General features: G+C 37.1%; 1 protein-coding gene across 2 annotated transcripts in view; it reads right to left on the bottom strand.

Moving 5' to 3' along the window:
- Window positions 1–1,056: 1,056 nt before the first annotated feature.
- Tif-IA (RNA polymerase I-specific transcription initiation factor RRN3 homolog Tif-IA) overlaps window positions 1,057–21,459 on the bottom strand; it is a 164,954-nt gene continuing 144,551 nt past the window's right edge. For both annotated transcript variants that reach the window (XM_067137780.2, XM_067137781.2), the window contains exons 8-10: window positions 18,416–18,591; window positions 16,012–16,279; window positions 1,057–1,346 (exon numbers count right to left, since the gene is read on the bottom strand). In XM_067137780.2, coding sequence (XP_066993881.2) covers window positions 1,145–1,346; window positions 16,012–16,279; window positions 18,416–18,591 — 646 coding nt within the window. In that variant the 3' untranslated portion in view covers window positions 1,057–1,144. The remainder of the gene's footprint in view (window positions 1,347–16,011; window positions 16,280–18,415; window positions 18,592–21,459) is intronic.

Below are 21,459 nucleotides of genomic sequence, written 5' to 3'. Positions count from 1 at the left end.
GCTGAATCAAGAGATGTTGACATTTAGGATTTGCAATGTGATGCCACCTTTTCCGAGTCAGAATTGGACAGTAGTTCATGTAGTGAGGACACTAGCAAAGATTCCGGAGCTGCATCGGGCAATGATTCAACCAAATCACCAGCCAGTGACATTTACTGGGGAACATTCTCAGGTTTGCAGAAACATTGTATTTATTTACACGTAGCCCCAGTTTACAATTTCATCTTGAGTGCTAAGTCTCAAGCAGAATGTAAGAATAAAGCAATAATTAACTCCAATCCACATTATTTTCCTTGCCATTAATAACTGAATTCTGATGGTTGCATATGTCAGAGAAATTCCACTGTCTGTTGCACAATGCACAGCATGCTGAGAAAGGAATGGGCACTGCGCTGCACTCTATGAACACCTTACGTGAACAAGCAATGCAATACAATAGCGAATGGTAGTGCTAGTTTTGTGCGACAGCCTAAAGTTGAGGGGTGACATACTATATTTTGTATGAGGGGCCATCACCCCACATGGGGTGACATCGTCTTCAAAGTGTTATTTAATAAGTCAAGTTATAAGTATTACTAAGGACTGACAGTTGCTCTTGCATAATCTGATGCAGGCCTGGACAAACATCTGCTATCTTATCAACATACAGTTCCTCATAGTTTTGATAAATTTTATGTATAAAAATAGTAGTGAACTGGACTATATATCTTTGCTTTAGTATCTTCCTTTTATCACTTCTTGAATCACCTTTCTGCTTTTTGCCATTGAAGAGAGACTAACCCTCAATAATGGAAGAATGACCAACTTGCCATTAGACTGAAGATCAGAAGAGATGCACAACGGCCAATAATTTAACATGGGTTAAGAACCTGGCAAGATAAAAAACATTTCAAAGTAAACTGATCATCAAAGCTTAAAAATAAGAAGAACAGTATGCCATATTTCTTCCAGGTTCTACACCAAGTAAGCTACAGAATTCTATTTATAGGAATGTGCTATATAAGGCTGGAAGATGAATTTAAAATTTGCATTCTCAGGTAATTAAGATAAACAGCATCCTGGCACTAACCTTTATTTTTATCAAATAAATTATGTGATATTTACATATTTTAAAGCCTCAAACTGAGGTCTGAATTAGTATTTATCATCTAAATGATATATTCAAGTCAGTCCTACACTCCTCTTGAGATCCACTCACTGACATACGTGTTAACATATCTGGAATGGAGGATGACAGCTGTTCGTTCATGAAGTCATCTTCATCTTCACATTTCTTAGCACAATGCTGTGATGTTTCCACAATTTTCTCACACTTCCGATAAAGTGGAGCTATGATTTCCTTCGAGCTGTAAAATAAAAGAACATAACTCAACGTAAATAGAGCAAACAAACCACACAATAAAAAACTACAGTACTATACTTCATAAGCAAATAACTACTTAATCTTCAAAAATACATGAACAATATTGATATAAATCATTACAACATTAAGATCCATATTGACAGTTATCAGTTACAAAAAGTTCAACCTAGTCAATAATTGTTTTACTCAAAAAGAGTTACAATGTGTACCCGTGCTTTGCTACGGGATTTTCAGAAAGACTGACTTTGTTGTTTTCCTAACTGAAGTCAACATAAGTCATTACAAAAACATCAGTAGGAAAGTAGCAATTAAAAGCAATGTTTTCATATAAAATATTCGATCAAATGAAAAAACGCACATTTTTTCACTTTTAATGAACAGTACTACAGTGTCAAAAACATATTAGATGTAAGGCTTTTCAGGCGTTTGCTCTATTAACCAGCATTTCGTCTTAGGTCTGACACTAGACTCATCAGAGTGGGATGCGTCAGACCCCACCCACTGACGCTGGGGTGTATGCAGGGGAACTTATCAGAATCCCTTATAAGAGGCACAGTCTGATAAATGCATATGGGAGATAAATCTCCACAATGGAATTATTGCCTGCCTAGCAACTCCGAATGGAAAATTCTAAATTCCCATGGAGGGAAAAGCCTTACATCTGATATGTTTTTGACATTTTTGACATGCTCTATTGGTGAAAAATATCTAATTCCCTCCATGGGAATTTAGAATTTTCCATTCGGAATTGCTAGGCGGGCAAAAATTTCATTGTGGAGATTTATCTCCCTTATGCAGTTATCAGACTGTGCCTCTTATAAGGGCTTCTGATAAGTTCACCTGCATACACCCCAGCTTCAGTGGGTGGGGTCTGACACATCCCACTCCAATGAGTCTAGTGTCAGACCTAAGACGAAACGCTGGTTAATAGAGCAAACGCCTGAAAAGCCTTACATCTGATATGTTTTTGACATGCTCTATTGGTGAAAAATATCTAATTCCCTCCATGGGAATTTAGAATTTTCCGTTCAGTACTACCGTTGCCTACGAGATATACAAGGCCGGGACATAGCTAGTAATTTGTCGCTGAAAAAGCAACCCGACTGTGTTCATGGTTTGGCCGCTAGATGTCAGGTTTCCGTTCTGTTCTTGGCGGACTTTAACATTGTGATATGCGGAGTAATTGTGATGCTGTGTTGATTTTGTGCAATTTATTGTGAAAATTGTTTCTGTCGGTGAGTGTCTGTGAGGTTGAGAAGAAGGTGCACTGTTGTGTACCTCTCTATTTCGGACGACACTAAAAAGCATGAAAATTGACATTCCACAGTTTCCCTTCTGAGTGCGGTTTAAGGGAGAAATGGAAGCAAACTATTTCTAGGCAAAGTGATATAGTAGGATCTCTTTAGGTACCTAGCAATTCTTCTCATAAAACAGATTTCAGTGTAAGCATATCAATCAAATTTCCTTCTGTTTTCATTGTATATCCTGTTCACAAACAGGAAAATGTCAAAAGCAGGAAGCGAACAGCTCCCAAAAATGATATATTGTCATCAAAATTTAGTAAAAGTTCCGATTCAAATAACGATGAACATACCCTATCTTCATACGTCAGCCACAAACAAAAAAGGAGTACAAGTCTTGTTTCTGTATCAAGGAAAGTCTACAAGGATCTCTGTTAAAAAAAATATATATACGGATAAGAAAATTAAATACCAGATTACAGAAAATAATCTAAAAATTGAGAAGTAGGATAGGGGTAATGAAATCAGAAAAAAGTTTTATGGTATCTGAACTTGACCAAAAAGCAAACTAAATTGAAAAGCATGCTAAATTTGGTCATTTAGGAGCTTTATTCCTGTTAGAACGAATTTAATTTTCTTCTTCTTCATCCGTTTACCCTCTAGGGTCGGTTTTCCCCTCAAACTCAACGAGGGATCCCACCTCTACCGCTCAAGGGTAGTGTCCTGGAGCACCAGACTTTGGATCGAGGGATACAGCTGGAGAGGATGACCAGTATCTCGCCCAGGCAGCCTCACCTGCTATGCTGAACAGGAGCCTTGTGGAGGGATGGGAAGATTGGAAAGTACAGGCAGGGAAGAGGGAAGGAAGCGGCTGTGGCCTTAAGTTAGGTACTATCCTGGCATTTGCCTGGAGAAGTGGGAAATCATGGAAAACCACTTCGAGGATGGCTGAGGTGGGAATCGAACCCACCTCTACTCAGTTGACCTCCCGAGGTTGAGTGGACCCCGTTCCAGCCCTCGTACCACTTTTCAAATTTCGTGGCAGGGCCGGGAATTGAACCCGGACCTCCGGGGGGACAGCTAATCACATTAACCACTACACCACAGAGGCGAGCACAAATTTAATTTTACGGAAATAGAAAAGAGAAATACGGTGAAACGACGCTAAATATTTGCATAACGGGCATAACATTGCTCACCAAACAGCGGCTTCAATATGAATGTCAAAATATCAGATGTGCGGAGGAAAAGATTGGATCGCTGATAATTGGTGAAAGGGCGATTAAACCCAAAGTTATTTATGACCGCAATCTCGATCCGCTTATCGGATACTCTGAGGCACAATTAAAGTAATCGGTAAGAAATGACAAACTCGCTATCAGATTTCTCTGCTTCTTTCGTGAATTACTTATTTCGTTTAAGCATATTGTAAGAAATACGTTGTAGAAAATAAGTCAAACAATTGCTCTTGGTCTATCTTTGATCTCATATCTGTTTGCTGCCTTCTGAAATTACTAGTTTTAATGAATTTTTATAGTTTTTCATATTCGAACGTGTTTTTTTTTTTTGCTAGGGGCTTTATGTCGCACCGACACAGATAGGTCTTATAGCGACAATGGGATAGGAAAGGCCTAGGAGTTGGAAGCGGCCGTGGCCTTAATTAAGGTACAGCCCCAGCATTTGCCTGGTGTGAAAATGGGAAACCACGGAAAACCATCTTCAGGGCTACCGATAGTGGGATTCGAACCTACTATCTCCCGGATGCAAGCTCACAGCCGCACGCCTCTACGCACACTGCCAACTCGCCCAGTCAAACGTGTTGTAATGAGCAGGCGAGACAGAACAGTAAAGAGAACTCTAGCGGCACTTGCCGGAAGTATCTCGAGGACGAGTCTAGTGTGCTGTATTTCCTGGCCTTGTGTATTTCGTAGGCAACGGTACTACAGTACAGATCTAACAGTCCAAAGTTCCGCAACTGGAATGACCAGGCCACAGACAGCCGTAAACACTCCTCTGCCTTTATTCCCTTAAATATGCACTCTGCTCATTCCAATCAGTGCCTCAGAATAGGGGTTGAATAGCTCGAATGCTTTGATGAACCAGTGTGTTACGTACCAGTACTACCAGATTTTTTTTTTGGCTAGTTGCTTTACGTCGCACTGACACAGATAGGTCTTACGGCAACGAAGGGATACCGAAGGGCTAGGAGTGGGAAGGAAGCGGCCGTGGCCTTAATTAAGGTACAGCCCCAGCATTTCCCTGGTGTGAAAATGGGAAACCACGGAAAACAATTTTCAGGGCTGCCGACAGTGGGGTTCGAACCTACTATCTCCCGAATACTGGATACTGGCCACACTTAAGCGACTGCAGCTATCGAGCTCGGTCAGAAAATTTATGAACCAGAGGAATGGCATGCTAAAGAAGAAATTTATCTAACTCCCAGCTACTTCCCGTCAATATTCAGGCAGGCTGTTACACTCGGCGCGACCGGGAGAGTTGGCCGTGTGGTTAGGGGTGCTCAGCTGAGAGCTTGCACCCAGGAAATAGCGGTTTCGAACCCCACTGTCGGCAGCCCTGAATATGGTATTCCATTTTCGCACCAGACACATGCTTGGCTGTACCTTAATTAAGGCCAAGGCCGCTTCCTTCACACTCCTATCCCTTTCCTATCCCATTGTTGCTATAAGACCTATCTGTGTCGGTGCAACGTAAGGTAAATTTTAAAAATATACTCGGTACGCAGCAGTATCCTATCTATCGGAGAAGAATGGCAACAGAAGACACAAAGCACATCACAACAAACAATGGTCAATGTAATGTTATTGTTGATCAATTTTATGAACTTTCTATATTGTAGGCCTTTACATTTAGTTTTCTTTCGACTTTATGATATTAAGGCGTCTTATAAAATTATTTATAGCATAGACTGTAGTTCCTCATTCTCCGACGTTACAGACCGCTTGTCATTAAATTCTGTTGATCCATTTTCTCGTGACTCAGTGCTGATATGGACTTGGTAAGAAAAATCCAAATTCATGAATATCTCTGTGATAATAACCGGTACAGTAACAATGTATAAGACACAAATGATCGGAAATTTAATACTATATAACTTTAGTTATGTAGTATTTATACCGATACGAACACTAATAACACAAATTTTTGAGAATTAAATTTTAGGCCTTCCCCTAAGATACCATTTCACTCAGCATGAATAAAATTATTTATGGCCTAGATTATAGTGACTTTCCCCCCAAATTTTTATACCGATTTTCATTAAGATAGGACCACTAATAACATAAATATTTCAGAACTAAATTTTAGGCCTTCCCCTAAACTACCATTTTCCTCAGCCTGAATACAATTATTTATGGCCTAAATTGTAGCGAGTTATTCCCCGACTTCGCCTACCGACTTTTGTTAAGATATGCCCACTAATAACAAATATTTGGGAATTAAATTTTAGGCCTTTCCCTTAACTACCATTTCACTCAGCGTGAAAACAATTATTTATGGCCTAAATTACAGCGACACATTTTCCGACTTTGAATACTGATTTACATTAAGATACGACAACCAATAACAAATATTTGAGAATTACATTTTAGGCCTTCCCCTAAACTACCATTTCACTCAGCGTGAATACAGTTATTTATAGCATGGATTATAGCGACTTATTCATCGACTTTACATACCGATTTTCATTAAGTTCTCTTCAGTCGTTTTCTCGTGTTGCGTGTACATACATGCAGACAGACAGAAATTACGGAAAATTAAAAAAGGGCATTTCCTTGTTACTGTGGACACGACTGATACAGAAATACCATCCTTTTTAAATTCTGATTAATGTACAGACAAAACTCTTATTTTATATATACACAAGATTGGAACAAAACAAACTTGATTGTTTCTTTTTCTTTTCAGCTCTTCCATGATAATGGATATTCCGAGTTGCTGCAATGTCTGGTCTATTCAACATAACTTATTATTTGGGAATAGGTTTCTGTGAAGTGTACCAGAGCCCACATTAGAAATATTCCAAAATTTAGGTTGGTGTGACCATAATAATAATAATAATAATAATAATAATAATAATAATAATAATAATAATAATAATAATAATAATAATAATAATAATAATATGGCCTCAGCTACCATGTGCAGACATTTCGATTTGACGCCATCTGGCTGTCTGCTCGTCAATTTCGACGTTCCGTTTTACTCTAGGTCCGCTAGATGGCAGACAGAGTAAACCGGATCTCTCTTGGGCGTCTATGGCTGACATTTAATTAATTTTGTCGGGTAAATACCAAATGTATCACCAGAGATCTTTTACATGCCGACATCGTACGACATGGAGTGTTGAATGGACTTTTTTCCGCCCTTCAAAAATCCGACTACCTCTGCCGGGTTTGAACCCGCTATCTTGGTATCCGGAGGCCGACACTCTACCACGGATCCACAGAGGCAGCTCGTGTGACCATGGAAACCCTAGAGATAAACTACAGTACATTCAAGTCACAAAAAAGAAAAGAAAGCCAGAATAGCTACATTTACATGCAAAATTGTGGAGATCAACGATACTTCTGAAATAAACATCCCGTGGCATTCCATCTATCCAGTGGGTTGATGAATGAAGCCCCTCCACTAACTTCTGTTCTCGTGCCCCTGTTCTTCCTTTCTGTTTCAGTCTTGTCCCAATAGCTCTCGATTGTCACCCATCAAATCTTTGGCCTTTCAGAGGCGGTTCGTACAACTATTATGTGAGAGTCCATTCTTCACATGTGGCTATACTAAAACACAAGTCTATGTACAGTCATTTTTAAACAGCAGTCTGTCAACTTGAGCCAATATTTTAATGCTGAATTTTATTTCATCTCATCATTCAGACTAAAGATCTGACAAATCGTACCTTAGCTGTTCGCATCCTCTTTCATCTTTCTTTTTCATGCTCCATGTCTAAACAGCCACAGGTCAAAATTGGGCTATATGGCTTGCTTTCATTTCAGAAGTACCTTCTGGTTTCATACTGGGTCTACAACAATTCTATAGTTTGGATCCTGTTAGTAATTTCCTCATCAATGGAACCTGTTGTTGAAATTATGCTTCTCAAGGACTTTTTTTCTTCTTTTTTTTTAGAATTTGCTTTATATCGCACCGACACAATAGGTGTTATGGTGACGATGGGATAGGAGCTTAATGGAACAGCGAATCGACGTAACTGTGTCCACTGGGCACCGGAATATCTGCATGTTCATGTGGACAAGGCGGTCAATCTACCAGGAGTTAATGTCTGGTGTGGACTATCATCTAGGAGCCTAGCAGGACCCTTTTTCTTTGATGGTACTGTCATAGAAGAAGTGTTCTTGGAAATGTTATCCACATTAATTTTACTATCTGTACACGTGCTTTATGGAGCTAAGTGTGAGGTCTTCTACCAACAAGACTGAGTGCCACCACACTACCATGTAGCAGTAAGAACTTCCCTGGATGACAATCTGCAGGGACGTTGGATTCGAAGAAGAGGGTCCAATGAGTTCCCCCCACAGCCGCCAGATCTTACCCCTATGGACTTTTACTTGTGCGAAACTGCGAAAGATCAAGTCTATCAATGTAAGCCGCACACGCTGGAGGCTCCTCACCATGAGATCACAGTGGCATGTGTAGTGGTCTAGTGATCTCCATTGCAATGTTGACCAACGTAGTTGCGGCGAACGCTCATCGTTCTGCTATGTGTCTAGCAGCCAACGGCGAACATTTTTAACATCTAATGTAACCATATGTTTAACTGAAGTCAGTACTACATGTGTGATATTTCAAGTAAATAAATAAATAAATAAATAAATAAATAAATAAATAAATAAATAAATAAATAAATAAATAAATAAATAAATAAATAAATAAATAAATAAATAAATAAATAAATAAATAAATAAATAAATAAATAAATAAATAAATAAATAAATAAATAAATAAATAAATAAATAAATAACAGTAGCAGCTCAGGAAACAATCCCCAATAGACCTAAAGGGAACAAACATCCGTGGTGGTCCAGCAAATGTGATAAAGCTATAGAAGCTAGGCGGCTAGCGTGGATCAAATGGAATGTACATAAGAACGAAGCTAATTTACAAGCCTTTATTGCACAAAGGAAAACTACGTCGAGCATCATAAGAGGGGCCAAGAGAAAGCACAACAAGGAACAACTCTCGAGATCTATACAAGGGCCTCAAGCAACAAACAACCCAATTCGCTTCCCCTGCCTTACATCTCCAGAGACCAGATGGATCCCTGTGTCTTAATGACAGCGATTGTACCAAGACCCTAGCTAACTACTTCAAAGGACTCTTAAATGCAGAAGAACCTACTGAACATTTCCAAGTTACAGAACTAACTAACCCTAATACTAGGCTTATCCCTCCTCCAACCTATGAAGAAGTCAGAGATATAACTAAACTACTCAAGAATAATAAAGCTTCTGGGGAAGACGGGATAGTAACAGAAATGCTAAAACATGCTGGAGAACAAACCTTCAGGAGCATACATAAAGTAATTCTGGACATATGGACTAGTGAGAGGCTCCCAGATGATTGGACATCAGCCATTATCCATCCAATCCACAAGAAGGGAAGCAAAACAGATCCCAGTAACTACAGAGGAATATTACTCCTTGCTGTTACCTATAAGATATTTTCCAAGCTTCTGTAATGCCATGTAACAAGACAGTTGGATAAAGAGTTAGGAGAATATCAAGCAGGGTTCAGAGCATCAAGGTCCTGTACCGAGCAGATACAAAATCTGAAGACCATCATCTTTCAATACAGCAAGTCAAGAGCCCGACAATGAGTAGCTATATTTGATATACTAACAATTCGTTGGTTATTTTGATCCAACTCTTCAATACAAATTACAGTTTGTGTTGCTAAGTTGTAATGTTACAACACTAATTTACCGGGACATGTTTCGCTTTTATTCACAAGCATCATCAGCCTATACAATTGCCTCAAGGTTTGTCACATTTGGATTGTTATTACAAATTTCATTACATAGAATGTAAATCTAATTTCAGTGATGATAATATTTAAAACACAAGAATAATATACACATTAAAAATTATGACAATATGATTTGCAATGTTAAAATGGAGTAACTCTTAATTCTAAAACACATTGACGTCCAAAACACAGTTTTTACAATTTGAAAATTTGGCTAAAAATTGTTTGCAATGTTAAAATAAAATTGATTCAACTATAATTTGGCATTAAAATTTGAGTCATAAATATAAATATTGGATGTTAATATATAGGAGCCATAGTTTCTGAAGTGCGTTGGTTTCTAGAATACAGTAACATTTCAGTATTGAGAATTTTAGTTAAGAATTGTGCTCTCTAAATAATGTTATTTAAAAAGACTGTAATTTTGCATTATGCGTGATTAGCCATGATAATCTAGAAGTGAAGTCTTGGGTTCGTTGGAAAATGGCTTCTAGATTTGATGAGGCTTGCTGCTGCAGTTTGGCAATTTGATCAGAGGAAGTATTAACATACTTAATTCTTGTTTGTAGCGACCAGACTCTCCGTTGGAAGTTGATTGTTTTGAGTCTGGTCTTATGGCGACGATGGGATAGGAAAGGCCTAGAAGTTGGAAGCGGCCGTGGCTTTAATTAAGGTACAGCCCCAGCATTTGCCTGGTGTGAAAATGGGAAACCACGGAAAAACCATCTTCAGGGCTGCCGACAGTGGGGCCCGAACCCACTATCTCCCGATTACTGGATACTGGCCACACTTAAGCGACTGCAGCTATCAAGCTCGGTGAGCCAAGTTTGTAATCCAGAATGTCTTGGAGAAGTATGAAATTTTAAGTTTTGGATATCCTAAATAGGGTAAGTCTACATTGTAATAACCTTGCGAATCATCCTGTGATAAATTTCATCGTAATTGTGGACTATCCTTCAAGATAATATGTATAGCCTACTTTAAATTCTTTAAAAATTTGCCGACATGGAGACTGAAGCGCCGTTACTCCAAATGAATCTTTGTGTATAACTGTAATATTTATTTGTCTTTTATATTTTTTTTCTTTAATAGTTGTTCAAATTTGTAAATGACTTCATTTAGGAATTTTCATATTTAAATGGAGTAATTCTCTCACAACTATAATTAATTCAGTTATGAATTTAATTTCTTGAGTGACCTAGCTACTTCTTGTTTGGGATTTTCTCCCATAACCTTTTTATGGTTGTTTATCCATTTATGTAATATTTTATTTACCCCTTATCTTTCAGTTAGGTGGAAAACCTGTTACTGACTCAAAATGATTATTTTACTACTGTTACAAAGTATTAATGGAAACATAAAAGAAGCTTTAGATGATATCCCTCGATTTCAAGCCACGGCCTAGTTAAGGCCTAAGTACACGTAAAATGGGTCACCTGCAATGGTATTTGTTTTAAACTAATTTGTTCAAAGGGAATACATCCCGTTTAATAATTTTCAATTCATGTTATTTATTAACCATCTGAAGGAGAGTAAGTATTTATATCCCTTTTTAAACTAAATAATAAGATGATATGCTCGACTCTCTTTGTTTGTTCTCTCTTGTGTTTGTCTGCAATGTTGTGATTTTCTACTGGACTTTGTGTATTCTACCTTCACTGCGCTCAGCTGGTTGTTGCGAAGTGGGCGTGGTCACGGTTTCTTAGGTGGGCAATTGTCATCAGCCTTTTTTTTATGAAATGGTTGTTGAACAATATGATAGCTGACGGTGTTTTTTATAAAGTTGATGCTCACCTTTTCATTCTAGATTAATTTTGATTTTAATGATTTATTCTTCCTTTCATTGTGTTTCTTAGTAAACAATTATCATTACTAGCAACTGATTTGAGCTGGAAGTAAATGTTATTGATCATTAATATAATCTTCAGGTTATTGACATTCACCCTGAAGATATTATTGCACAAATATTTATTTCAAGTCTTCCAGCATCAGTGGGTAGGGTCTGACACATCCCACTCTGACGAGTCTAGTGTCAGACCTAAGACGAAATGCTGGTTAATAGAGCAAACGCCTGAAAAGCCATACATCTAATTTTTGATCTGATTTTTGATATGCTCTATTGGTGGAAAAATATCTGATTCCCTCTATGGGAATTTAGAATTACCATTCTGGTATGGGCTACAGCAATTTTGTTTCTTTAATTGATCTGTATTATCCTTGGCTTTGACAATATGAAAGTGACTGAGGTATGAGCGATGCTAGTAATGCCATTCCTTCTGCAGCCAGTCCCTGCTATAAATGGTGGAAAATGTTGCTCATAGGGTCGACTGGTGCGTTTATTTCAGTGAGCTTGGCAGACTGATATGTAATAGCAACTTCTGGCTAAGTGAGGAAAGGAACAGGAAACTACCTACTCCTCATTTCCCTAGTACACCTCTTCAGTGATGCCTAGGCCATCTATGACAGCTGATGGCAGAGCTGTTGAAGATCCAACTAGCCTTAGGGCTGAAGACTGAACATACTTACAATTACAGAATGTCTTTCTTTCATGAAATACTGTACTTAACATATCGTTAATGCAAAAAAATTGATTTATAATTTTATTTATTCTAAAGCTAATTTTATTCAATTAATAATTCCAATTTCCCTACAGGCTTTTAGTTGTGTCAATTTAAAAATTTTTTTTATGGCTGACGATGGCCCAAGGGGCTGAAACCGGTCCCATATGACAATGTAACTGATTTTTGACCGAATATAGTTACATGTTTTATTAGTGTGGTATTGAATAGGTGGACCCATTTTACCTAACAATACAGATCATAATGAAATTTTTAGCGTATGAAATTGGAGTGGTACCACTTCAGTGGCTTCTGTGGCAAACGTTTCGGTTTTCATATTCAAACAGTGTCACCTAACCTAACTTAACCTCATATGCATCACGAAAACATATTTCAAGCGCCAGTAGAAAAATTATAACCTTTTCTCTATAAATTTACATAGGAATAGCCTTTCCGGAATTTAACCAGTCGCAATAAAATACACTGAAACTTCGTTAGTGCATTCCTCACTAAAACAATTTCTCACTTAGGACGTCGAAAATTCGAAGTCCCGATTCACGTCATATTTGATTTCTCATCTTTTTCACGCCTTTTAATAATCTCATCTTTAGAAACGGTAGATATCCTATATCTTTCACAGTACCCGTGTACATATACATGCACGCGTGTCAAGAAAAAATAAAAACACATCAAATTTTTACATATACTGTTGGATAGTTTTTATTTGTGTATTCAATAACACGTTTTCTCGCATAACACATTCTCTTTCCTTGTCCTCTGCACAAACGTGGTTTCTATTTGACTCAGCATTCTTCAACTTTAGATTTCTTTCTTTTCAGACAACCACCCATTCACTCCAATCCAGACTTGTAATAGATATACATACCGACAATTCCTTAACCTGCAACAGTTTTCTATTTTACAAGTATCTACATAACAACCAAGGATGTTCCCCCAGGTCAACTTCATATTCTTCTTCTTCTTCTTCTTCTTCTTCTTCTTTTATGACCACATAGGATCACTTTAGTCAGTCCGTCGTTCAGGTCTCTTTGAAGGGATTGTTCGGGCTTTGCGGTCCTCCCAGTACTTCTTCAGACGCTCCGATCTTCGTGCCCTTTCCTCAGTTGAAAATGTGCGTGTTGTTGGTTTGTTTTGTGTAAGGGTAAAGCGGAGGTTTGTATTCTTGAGTTTTGTATTCATATTATAATGTGACGAACTACACTTGCATTAAGCTAAGTTCCACAGCACTGTATATACTATATTTCTACACAGTTTAAGCACAAATTTTCATACTATTTGTGAAGGACAGTTCACTACAGCTGGTGCACACAAGATAATTTTAACAACCAAAGTGAATTTTTACAGACAACTGTGATATTTTAAAATAATTTTTTAACAATTTTTACATCAAAGAAAGTATTTAAGAAATTAGAATTAAGAATTTACATTTCTAGCAGAGGATGGCCCAATTAAAGGGTCGAAACTAGTACTAGTATTTTAAATATAAAATATATTATATTCCATTGAACTTCAAATCTTGTAATGATCAGATGGAACATCCCCTCCTTTGAAATATGGACCGAATTAAGGAATCATCAATATGGACAATATGAAACATATAATATTGATATTTAAGCAATGTCTTGCTAAACACGAACTAAACCTTGCTTATGTGATCATGCGTAACCCAAGACGTTCTTTAAGTAAGTTTTGTCTAAATCTTACAATTAGTCATCATTTCTGCAATCAGCCCTTTATGCTTAGATTTACATTCTCAGTGAATGACAGGAAAGTTAGAAAACTATTATCTTCTGGACTGCTAGGGTGTGATCACTTTTTAAGGAACGACTACATTTCATGTGTGATACATAAATCTCAAGATAATCTTGCAGTCGGGTTAGATTGACCTCTCTGACGCACAAAAGGCATACTTGCTGTTCGAGATCGTAGATGAGCAAAGACACTATATTTATAGCTTTACAGGAGAGATTTGTTTGTGATGAACATTACTGTATAATCCCGAATGCCACCCACCACTGACCCCACACCTGAATTTCTAATATCAAAATTTGGAAGAAGAAAAAAAGAAAAAAAAGCCCCACATGTTTACTTACCAATTTTGTTTAATTTCTGCACGTGTCACAAAATTGCTAATTAAAAATACTTCACAAGTAATAAAAACACTAAAAACATCACAATGAAAAATAAAACTAGTTCAATGTACAAATCAGTCTTGATTCAACGTCATCAGACCTACCACCGTCGCAACTTTGATCTCTGTCACCTTCCCATACATAGTCATCCTCACTACCCATCCAACGAATTTGAAATTCCACATTACTTGAAATTTTTCTTCACCAAGGTCATTGGAGATGCGAACCCATACAGTCTTTATCATTTTGCAAAGAAGTTCCACTTCATGTCGTTTCACTCATCCAATTAGTGTCAGTGTGTGATCGCCGGCAGACACCATCCACTCGGTGTAGAGTTGTTTCAATGCAGCTTTGAAAGGCCAGTTTGCACAAACATCCAATGGCTGTAGCAAAGAGGTCAGCCCAGATCAGTTTTTTCTTTACTTATCAATTCCTATTCAGCGTCTATAGTAATGCCCGCGATAACTGTTGAGCACAAACTAGCACTTCTTCTGCAATAAAGCTCCTGGGCAACGTTGCCAAACACACTTCACCCAGTCTTTAATTAGCTCACTGTCCATCCAGCCAGATTCTTGGGTTTGAACGAAAATACCAGACGGCAAATTTCCTTTTGGAAGTGTTTTTCTTTTCAGAACCACACATGGAGGAAGTTTGATTTTGTCAGCTAACATGCATAACATTACCATGCAGTGTTGCTTTTCATTACCACCTGCCCTGATAGTTAATGCTTTTAGAACCCTTAATGTGAACCGTATTGTCTAGTGGCATTTCAAAATAAACAGTCATCTGATTAGCATTCTCAACTTGAGAAAGCATATAGGAATTTTGCTTCCACAAACAAATAGCATGGCGATGAGGCCGTCAACTTTTCTTCGTAGACAACAGGGAAACGTTGTGAAACAAACGTATGTCTTCGCAAACACAATCCATTTCTTTGATGAAAGTTCCTTATCCACCCACGGCTTGCAGTAAAACCCTCCTTCTTAAGTTCCTTTGCAATCTCTAATAATTTTAGTTGACTCATTTCACTCAATACACTATAACCTAGTTCACGTCTTTCAGTCACGTATTTATTAAGCTGTTCTTCAATTTCAGAAAACTGTACACTCTGCCCTCGGGAAGCTCTATGACCACCATTACTTTTTAATATTTCCTTCTTCCTCCAATCGTGAATACACGATTCATCAATATCATATTTTCTGCCGGCGGCATGATTTCTGATAGTTTCAGCTTCTGTTACAACTTTTAAGTTTCTCACTCACAGTAAATGACTGCAAACGCTTTTTGAATTTATCAGTTGTTACCACAGATGCTTCTTCACTCAGAACACGAAATATTAATCAACTGCTACACCACATAGTTTTGGCAACGCGGAAGTGTGTGAGGGAGCGAGATTTCAGCCGTTGCCAAGTCGCGTGACATGAAACCGCTGTTGCCGCGTTTTTGGAACAATATATTATGAAACTATGATATGAAAGGCTTAAATATGACCTGCACCCAAGTTTAAGGAGCAATATTTCTGTAAAAAAGAAATGTGTGGGCAGTGTTCATGATTATACGGTATTATTCCAACATTTTTACTATACCTGCTCTAAGCTACAAAAGTGATTAAAGAACCTATTATCTACAAGTCTCAACAAAACAAATACAAGGAAAGAATGTGCAAATGACAACAGAATTTGTAGTATGATATCTCATACCTGGGCAAAATGAAGGTATCAAATGGGAAGTAAGTAAGAAGTATGTCTTTCTCAACACAGGGATTAATCACTGTTCCATGCTCACTGTGATGAATGACAGGCAATTCATTCCGATTATTTCGTTCAATGATTGGATCACAGTATGCCAACTGGTACATTTTAGCTACCAGTACAAAATTTTCAATAATCTCTGGAAGACAAACTCTCAGAGGATTGAGTTGTGATGACACCATCTTGGCTATATTGAGTTTTAGAACAAATTCCAAATCTGAAAAAGAAAAGTATTTATGAATTACAGAAGATTCCAGACACATGGATACTAACCAAAGAAAATATTTATAGAACGTATAATAAACAAGTACATCCCATTAAATACAGTCTGGTCATTGCCAACAGTGAACTCATTATGCAAACAAAGAGACAAAACCTTTGTTAAGAAATCTCTGACAGACAACACACATCTCTCCCCCTTTCCACCGCCTTGCAGCTTAATTACCCCTCTGTTACGTGAGACCAAGGAGTTACTCTAGTTCCTTCTTCACCAGAACAACCTCATATTTAAACGGATGTTACGCACAGTCTGCTTGCCTATGGAACCTTCTACCATCTGAAGTAAAACTAATTCCTCTTCCTCCATGCAGTAAAGAAAATGTATATGTAAATAGAAACCCACCTTGATGTATACAACTTGTATAAATTAGAATTTTAAGAATGATGTGTGCAAGTATAGTTAAATGCGGGCGAATAGGTAAATTATTAAAAAACTATTTAAAACAGATTGTGTTGGGTCTACCTTTCATAATGTTTGCTGAAACAATGAATGAATAAATCATTTTCAATTATAAAAAGTGTATTGACAAGGTGGACCCAACGCAAACTATTTTAAATAGCTTTTTAATAGTCAATACAGGATCAAATCAAATATCTCATATGGTTAAGTTTATCAACGGCGAATGTGTATGCGTGGAGTGTGGAAGTGATTGTGAATGAGCTCAGAAGAGTGTGTATACAGGGGTATAAGTGAGGGTATGAAAGACTGGGCCTTTTTACTTTTAATGTATAGCATAAATCAAGATTATTATTATTATTATTATTATTATTATTATTATTATTATTATTATTATTATTATTATTATTATTATTATTATAAGAGTGCAGTATTTGGAGTGTAAGTATGTCATTTTAAATTGTCTATAGATCTGAAAATAAATAAATAATAGAGGAGAAATTGAGTGCATAGAGATTATGTATCTCAGCTAAGTCTCTCCCTATAACTAACGTTTTATTGCGAGATTAACTAGGCAAAAGAAAATCAGAATACACCCCATCATTTTCAAAATTTTCACCCAACTCTCTTTTGTAAACATCCAATTTCTTGGCAATACCATTCTCGGACTCAAGAGGTGAAAAACTCTGCACAATAATTTCAAGCATCTTTATGGTTAGCAAACTGTCTTACTTGAAGATATGATGTCTTGGATCAGACCAAGCCATAATAGTTGTAAACTGTAACATGCATATGTTGCCATTGATGCTTTCACAACCCGTACTTATACACATGATATAGGCTTTTGGGCTTATGCCATGTCAAGGAGAAATTCTTTACATTTCGCTGAGAACTTGTTCTTATTACAAGATATTAGAATCATTCGGTATTGACGGTTTTCACTTTAAAAAGGAAAAATTAAGTGCATCCTCCTAATACATCATATAATTCCATCATTAGATGGAGTAATCCAATTCAAACATGTTTCAACTCGTTTGAGCCATCTTCAGTGAAACAAGAGGGGGGTGGGGTTAAAGTAATTTACATAATACAAGCTACAAATGTGCCAACAAACATAATGAAGGAACACATGAAAACACAAAAGAGAGACGTGACAGAAATAAAAACAGTACAATGCACAATATTTACATCATATGGAGCAATAAACAATTTGCTCCAACAAAATTCAGTGAAAAAAAGGGTTAAAACAAAAAAAACATAATTGAATCTAAAAACTGTGTTAACTTAAGAAGAAAAGAAATGAAAACAAATGATATAGATGGAAAAAAACAATAAGTGCACACAGCGAGGTTGCAGACCTGGTTTTACCCAGACTGTGAGCAATTTTAGTGACGGTTCTCTGCGAGACAAAGAATTTCACCTTATTTTCTTGACACGGTATAAGCCCAAAAGCCTATATCATGCCTATAACATGCATACTTTACACAGCATGCAATTCTTTAACAACTAACTACTACTAAATGATATGTACTAGTAGCCTCAAATCTTTGATCTCCACACTGCTATTAAATCTTTCATAAAGCTAGAGTATGCAACTAAATAAAATTTTGACTCTTAGCTTTAGAAGATATAACTGATAGCAAGTTATTGTAAATGATAAAAATATATAGTACTCACTCTGTTTCGGATGAAGGAGATCGGAGTGCCGAAAAGCAACTAAATAAAATACTGCCTGGCATATTGCATAGAACATTGGGTGCCTTCGAAGTTCAACAAGCACAAAGCCTGTGTCTTGTTTGTCAATATAACTGTGAACCCAACTGGCCAATCTTGCTAAAATACTTTGGGCTATACTGTAAAAAGCAAATAAGAGTAAGTAACATAAAAGAATAAAGATAATGGTTTTCTGGAAGCATATTATAAAATTATACCAATACATCATTAAATACTAAATGCAACCATCATCATTTATGCATAAATCTGTTTTTTTCTTTCATATCTACAGCTAAACCCACCAGTATCCTCAAGTAGCTTAGTTTTTAAAGACATACAGTATTGCATCACATGGCCTCACAATCTAAATGAACACTCATGAAATGTTTCACTGGTCATGCCTTATATAAACTCAAATTTCTTCACGAGTATCCATCCATCGTTACTCTTCTAGATCAACTACTGTTAGGGACCTCAGAAAAAGGTGAATAAAATGCTTCATTATCGGTAGAAAAACTTAAAAGGTGGTAAAAGCAAACAAGAAGGTGTAAAGTGACATATAAAGTCAATAAGTAAGGAGAGATGATTTTAATTTTTAATGCTAACAGTTGAAAATTAACTGAGTCGAAACTGAAAAGAGATGGCTTCAGATATTAGAAATTTTTAAAGCATCATAAAGCAAATGTCCTAAGCTCACATATACCTAATAGCAATAACAATACTAATAACAGTAAATAGCCGTGCCCAAGAATTCTAGAAAATTCACTTTCAAAGACTAATAATTCTGCCCAGAAAATAAACCTTTTAGCCCAAGGCTGGTTGGAATTTCAAAAGATCCACTATAACTGTCACAAGTAGCCAAGGTGTTACTGAAGAGGTACACTAAGGAAACTAGCAATGAAGTAGTTTCCTGTTGCTACTGTCACTGGTCCACAAGGTGCTATAACATACCAGTCTCCCATGCTAACAAAAAAACATACACCAACCTATCTTATGAACAACACTTTTACAGCAATCATCACGTGGACTGGCTGCATAAGGAATGGCAATACCGGCAACGCTCATATCTCAGTCACTTTCATAAGGATAAGACTGATACAGAAAAATGGAAGGAACAAACCTAATCTAACCCATACCAGAGACACTGTACACTCTGAAAAATTTATCTCACCAGAAATGGATCTGGGCAGATAAAAAATATAATACATACAATGCCAAAATGTTTTGGATTAAATGCTTCAAACAATAAGGGAATTGTTCCGATCAAAATATTTATGCAAGAAGCTTACTGAGAAGATTAAGGGCCGACTGCAGAAACGGTGTTCAGACGATGTCTACGGTTAAACAATGCCTAAGTATGGCTGCCGCATTGCAGAGACATTATTTATCACTTGGACACCGTCTACAATCGATGCTCAACCGGTCATGTTTAAACACTTCCAAGAGCACTGTTTAACCTCAAATGAGAGAAGTGAATCACAATAAGACGTTATGTACCTTGAAACATGTAATTTGTATTATCATATTGAGACGATTCTGGGATGAAAGGTTAGTCCGACAGCCTGTCTGTGGGTCGCCCGCTGCTAAATCGCAGCAATTCATTTGACATGTACGGTGAGATAGATCTTAAAATAAGGTTTCGCTTTTCAAGAGATTTGTTTCTTGAGACTGACAAAAGGGCAGTCCGGTAACTGTCAACTTGAATACAATTCTTGGCAACCGATATATTTTATTATATACAGGGGGCAATTTCCATGGAATTATAGGTCACTTCGACTACATACATATCAGAATTACATGTCCTGATCATAAGAGGGCTGTCACATACACCAACCGGGAGGGATTCACTTATATTTACTGCCAAGTAAACACACATAATACCACAGTGAAAATTAAAAAGTAGGTTGTATATGGTTTTTATGTATATAATCATATAAGTTTTTGGCAACTATCAGATAGGAAAAGGCAAATGATGGTGATGGTGGTGATTATTGTTTAAAGAGGAGGACTGGGGAAGAAGAGCCGTGGCCATAATTACAGCCCTAGTATTTGTACGGTGTAAAAATAGGGAAACTATGGAAAACAATCTTCAGGGCTGCCGATGATGAGTTTCAAACCTACGATCTCCAGAATGCAAGCTACATCTACTGTATGTGGCCTGTACAACACATTTGGTTACACATTACTATTGCTTCATCTTCCCTTCGTCGAAGCTACCGTATTTATGAGTAGATCCACACTCACTGTAATAACGCTATAATCAAAGCTACATTTCCCCGTACGGTAGCGTGTCGCTTTAGTGTCGATAATATTATATATTGGGATTTAATTTGTACCGAAAGCGATACTCTCATCTGCGGGCATGTCATGCTCATACTTAGCCATATTTGAGTAATGTGTAGGAAGACAAACAGCCGACTGGCATTAGGCGCACGCACCGACGAATTTCATTGGTTGCGACAAGCAAAGAGTTGCATGAAAAATACTTCTATCTCCATTTTCAAACCAATATTGAAACTTTAAACGATGTCTAGTTAAAAACTGGCTGAACACTGTTTATGCAATGAACGATCATGCTTGATTTACACGTTGCCTAAGGCTTACAACTATTCATCGTTTCTGCAATCGGCCCTAACATTTTAACAAAGTATTCTGAACATCACTTAATAACATCAAATATTGATATTATAAAGTTACACCCAAATATATTACATGCAAAAATAAATAACTGACTAGCCCACTGCCACACTGGGGCAGAACACTGGTAATTTCATGACTGAAAAGGCCTAAAGAGCTTGAATATCCTAATATTTATCAGTGAAATTAAATTATGGTTCCCTCCTGGAATTTTTTTTGAGAATGACAGACAGATATAGATAAGATATTTATTTCAATAATTAATTCCAATGAGCCAAAGGCTCATACAGAGGAATTGTACAATGAATAATATATTCAATAGCGGATCTACAAACTCTGAATACTTACAATGACAGAGATGCCAACTTTCA

This window comes from Anabrus simplex, chromosome 1 (assembly GCF_040414725.1).
Source record: "Anabrus simplex isolate iqAnaSimp1 chromosome 1, ASM4041472v1, whole genome shotgun sequence".
Classification (NCBI taxonomy): domain Eukaryota; kingdom Metazoa; phylum Arthropoda; class Insecta; order Orthoptera; family Tettigoniidae; genus Anabrus; species Anabrus simplex.
The sequence above is the reverse complement of the archived record's forward strand: the minus strand, read 5'-3'. Positions and strand labels throughout refer to the sequence as shown.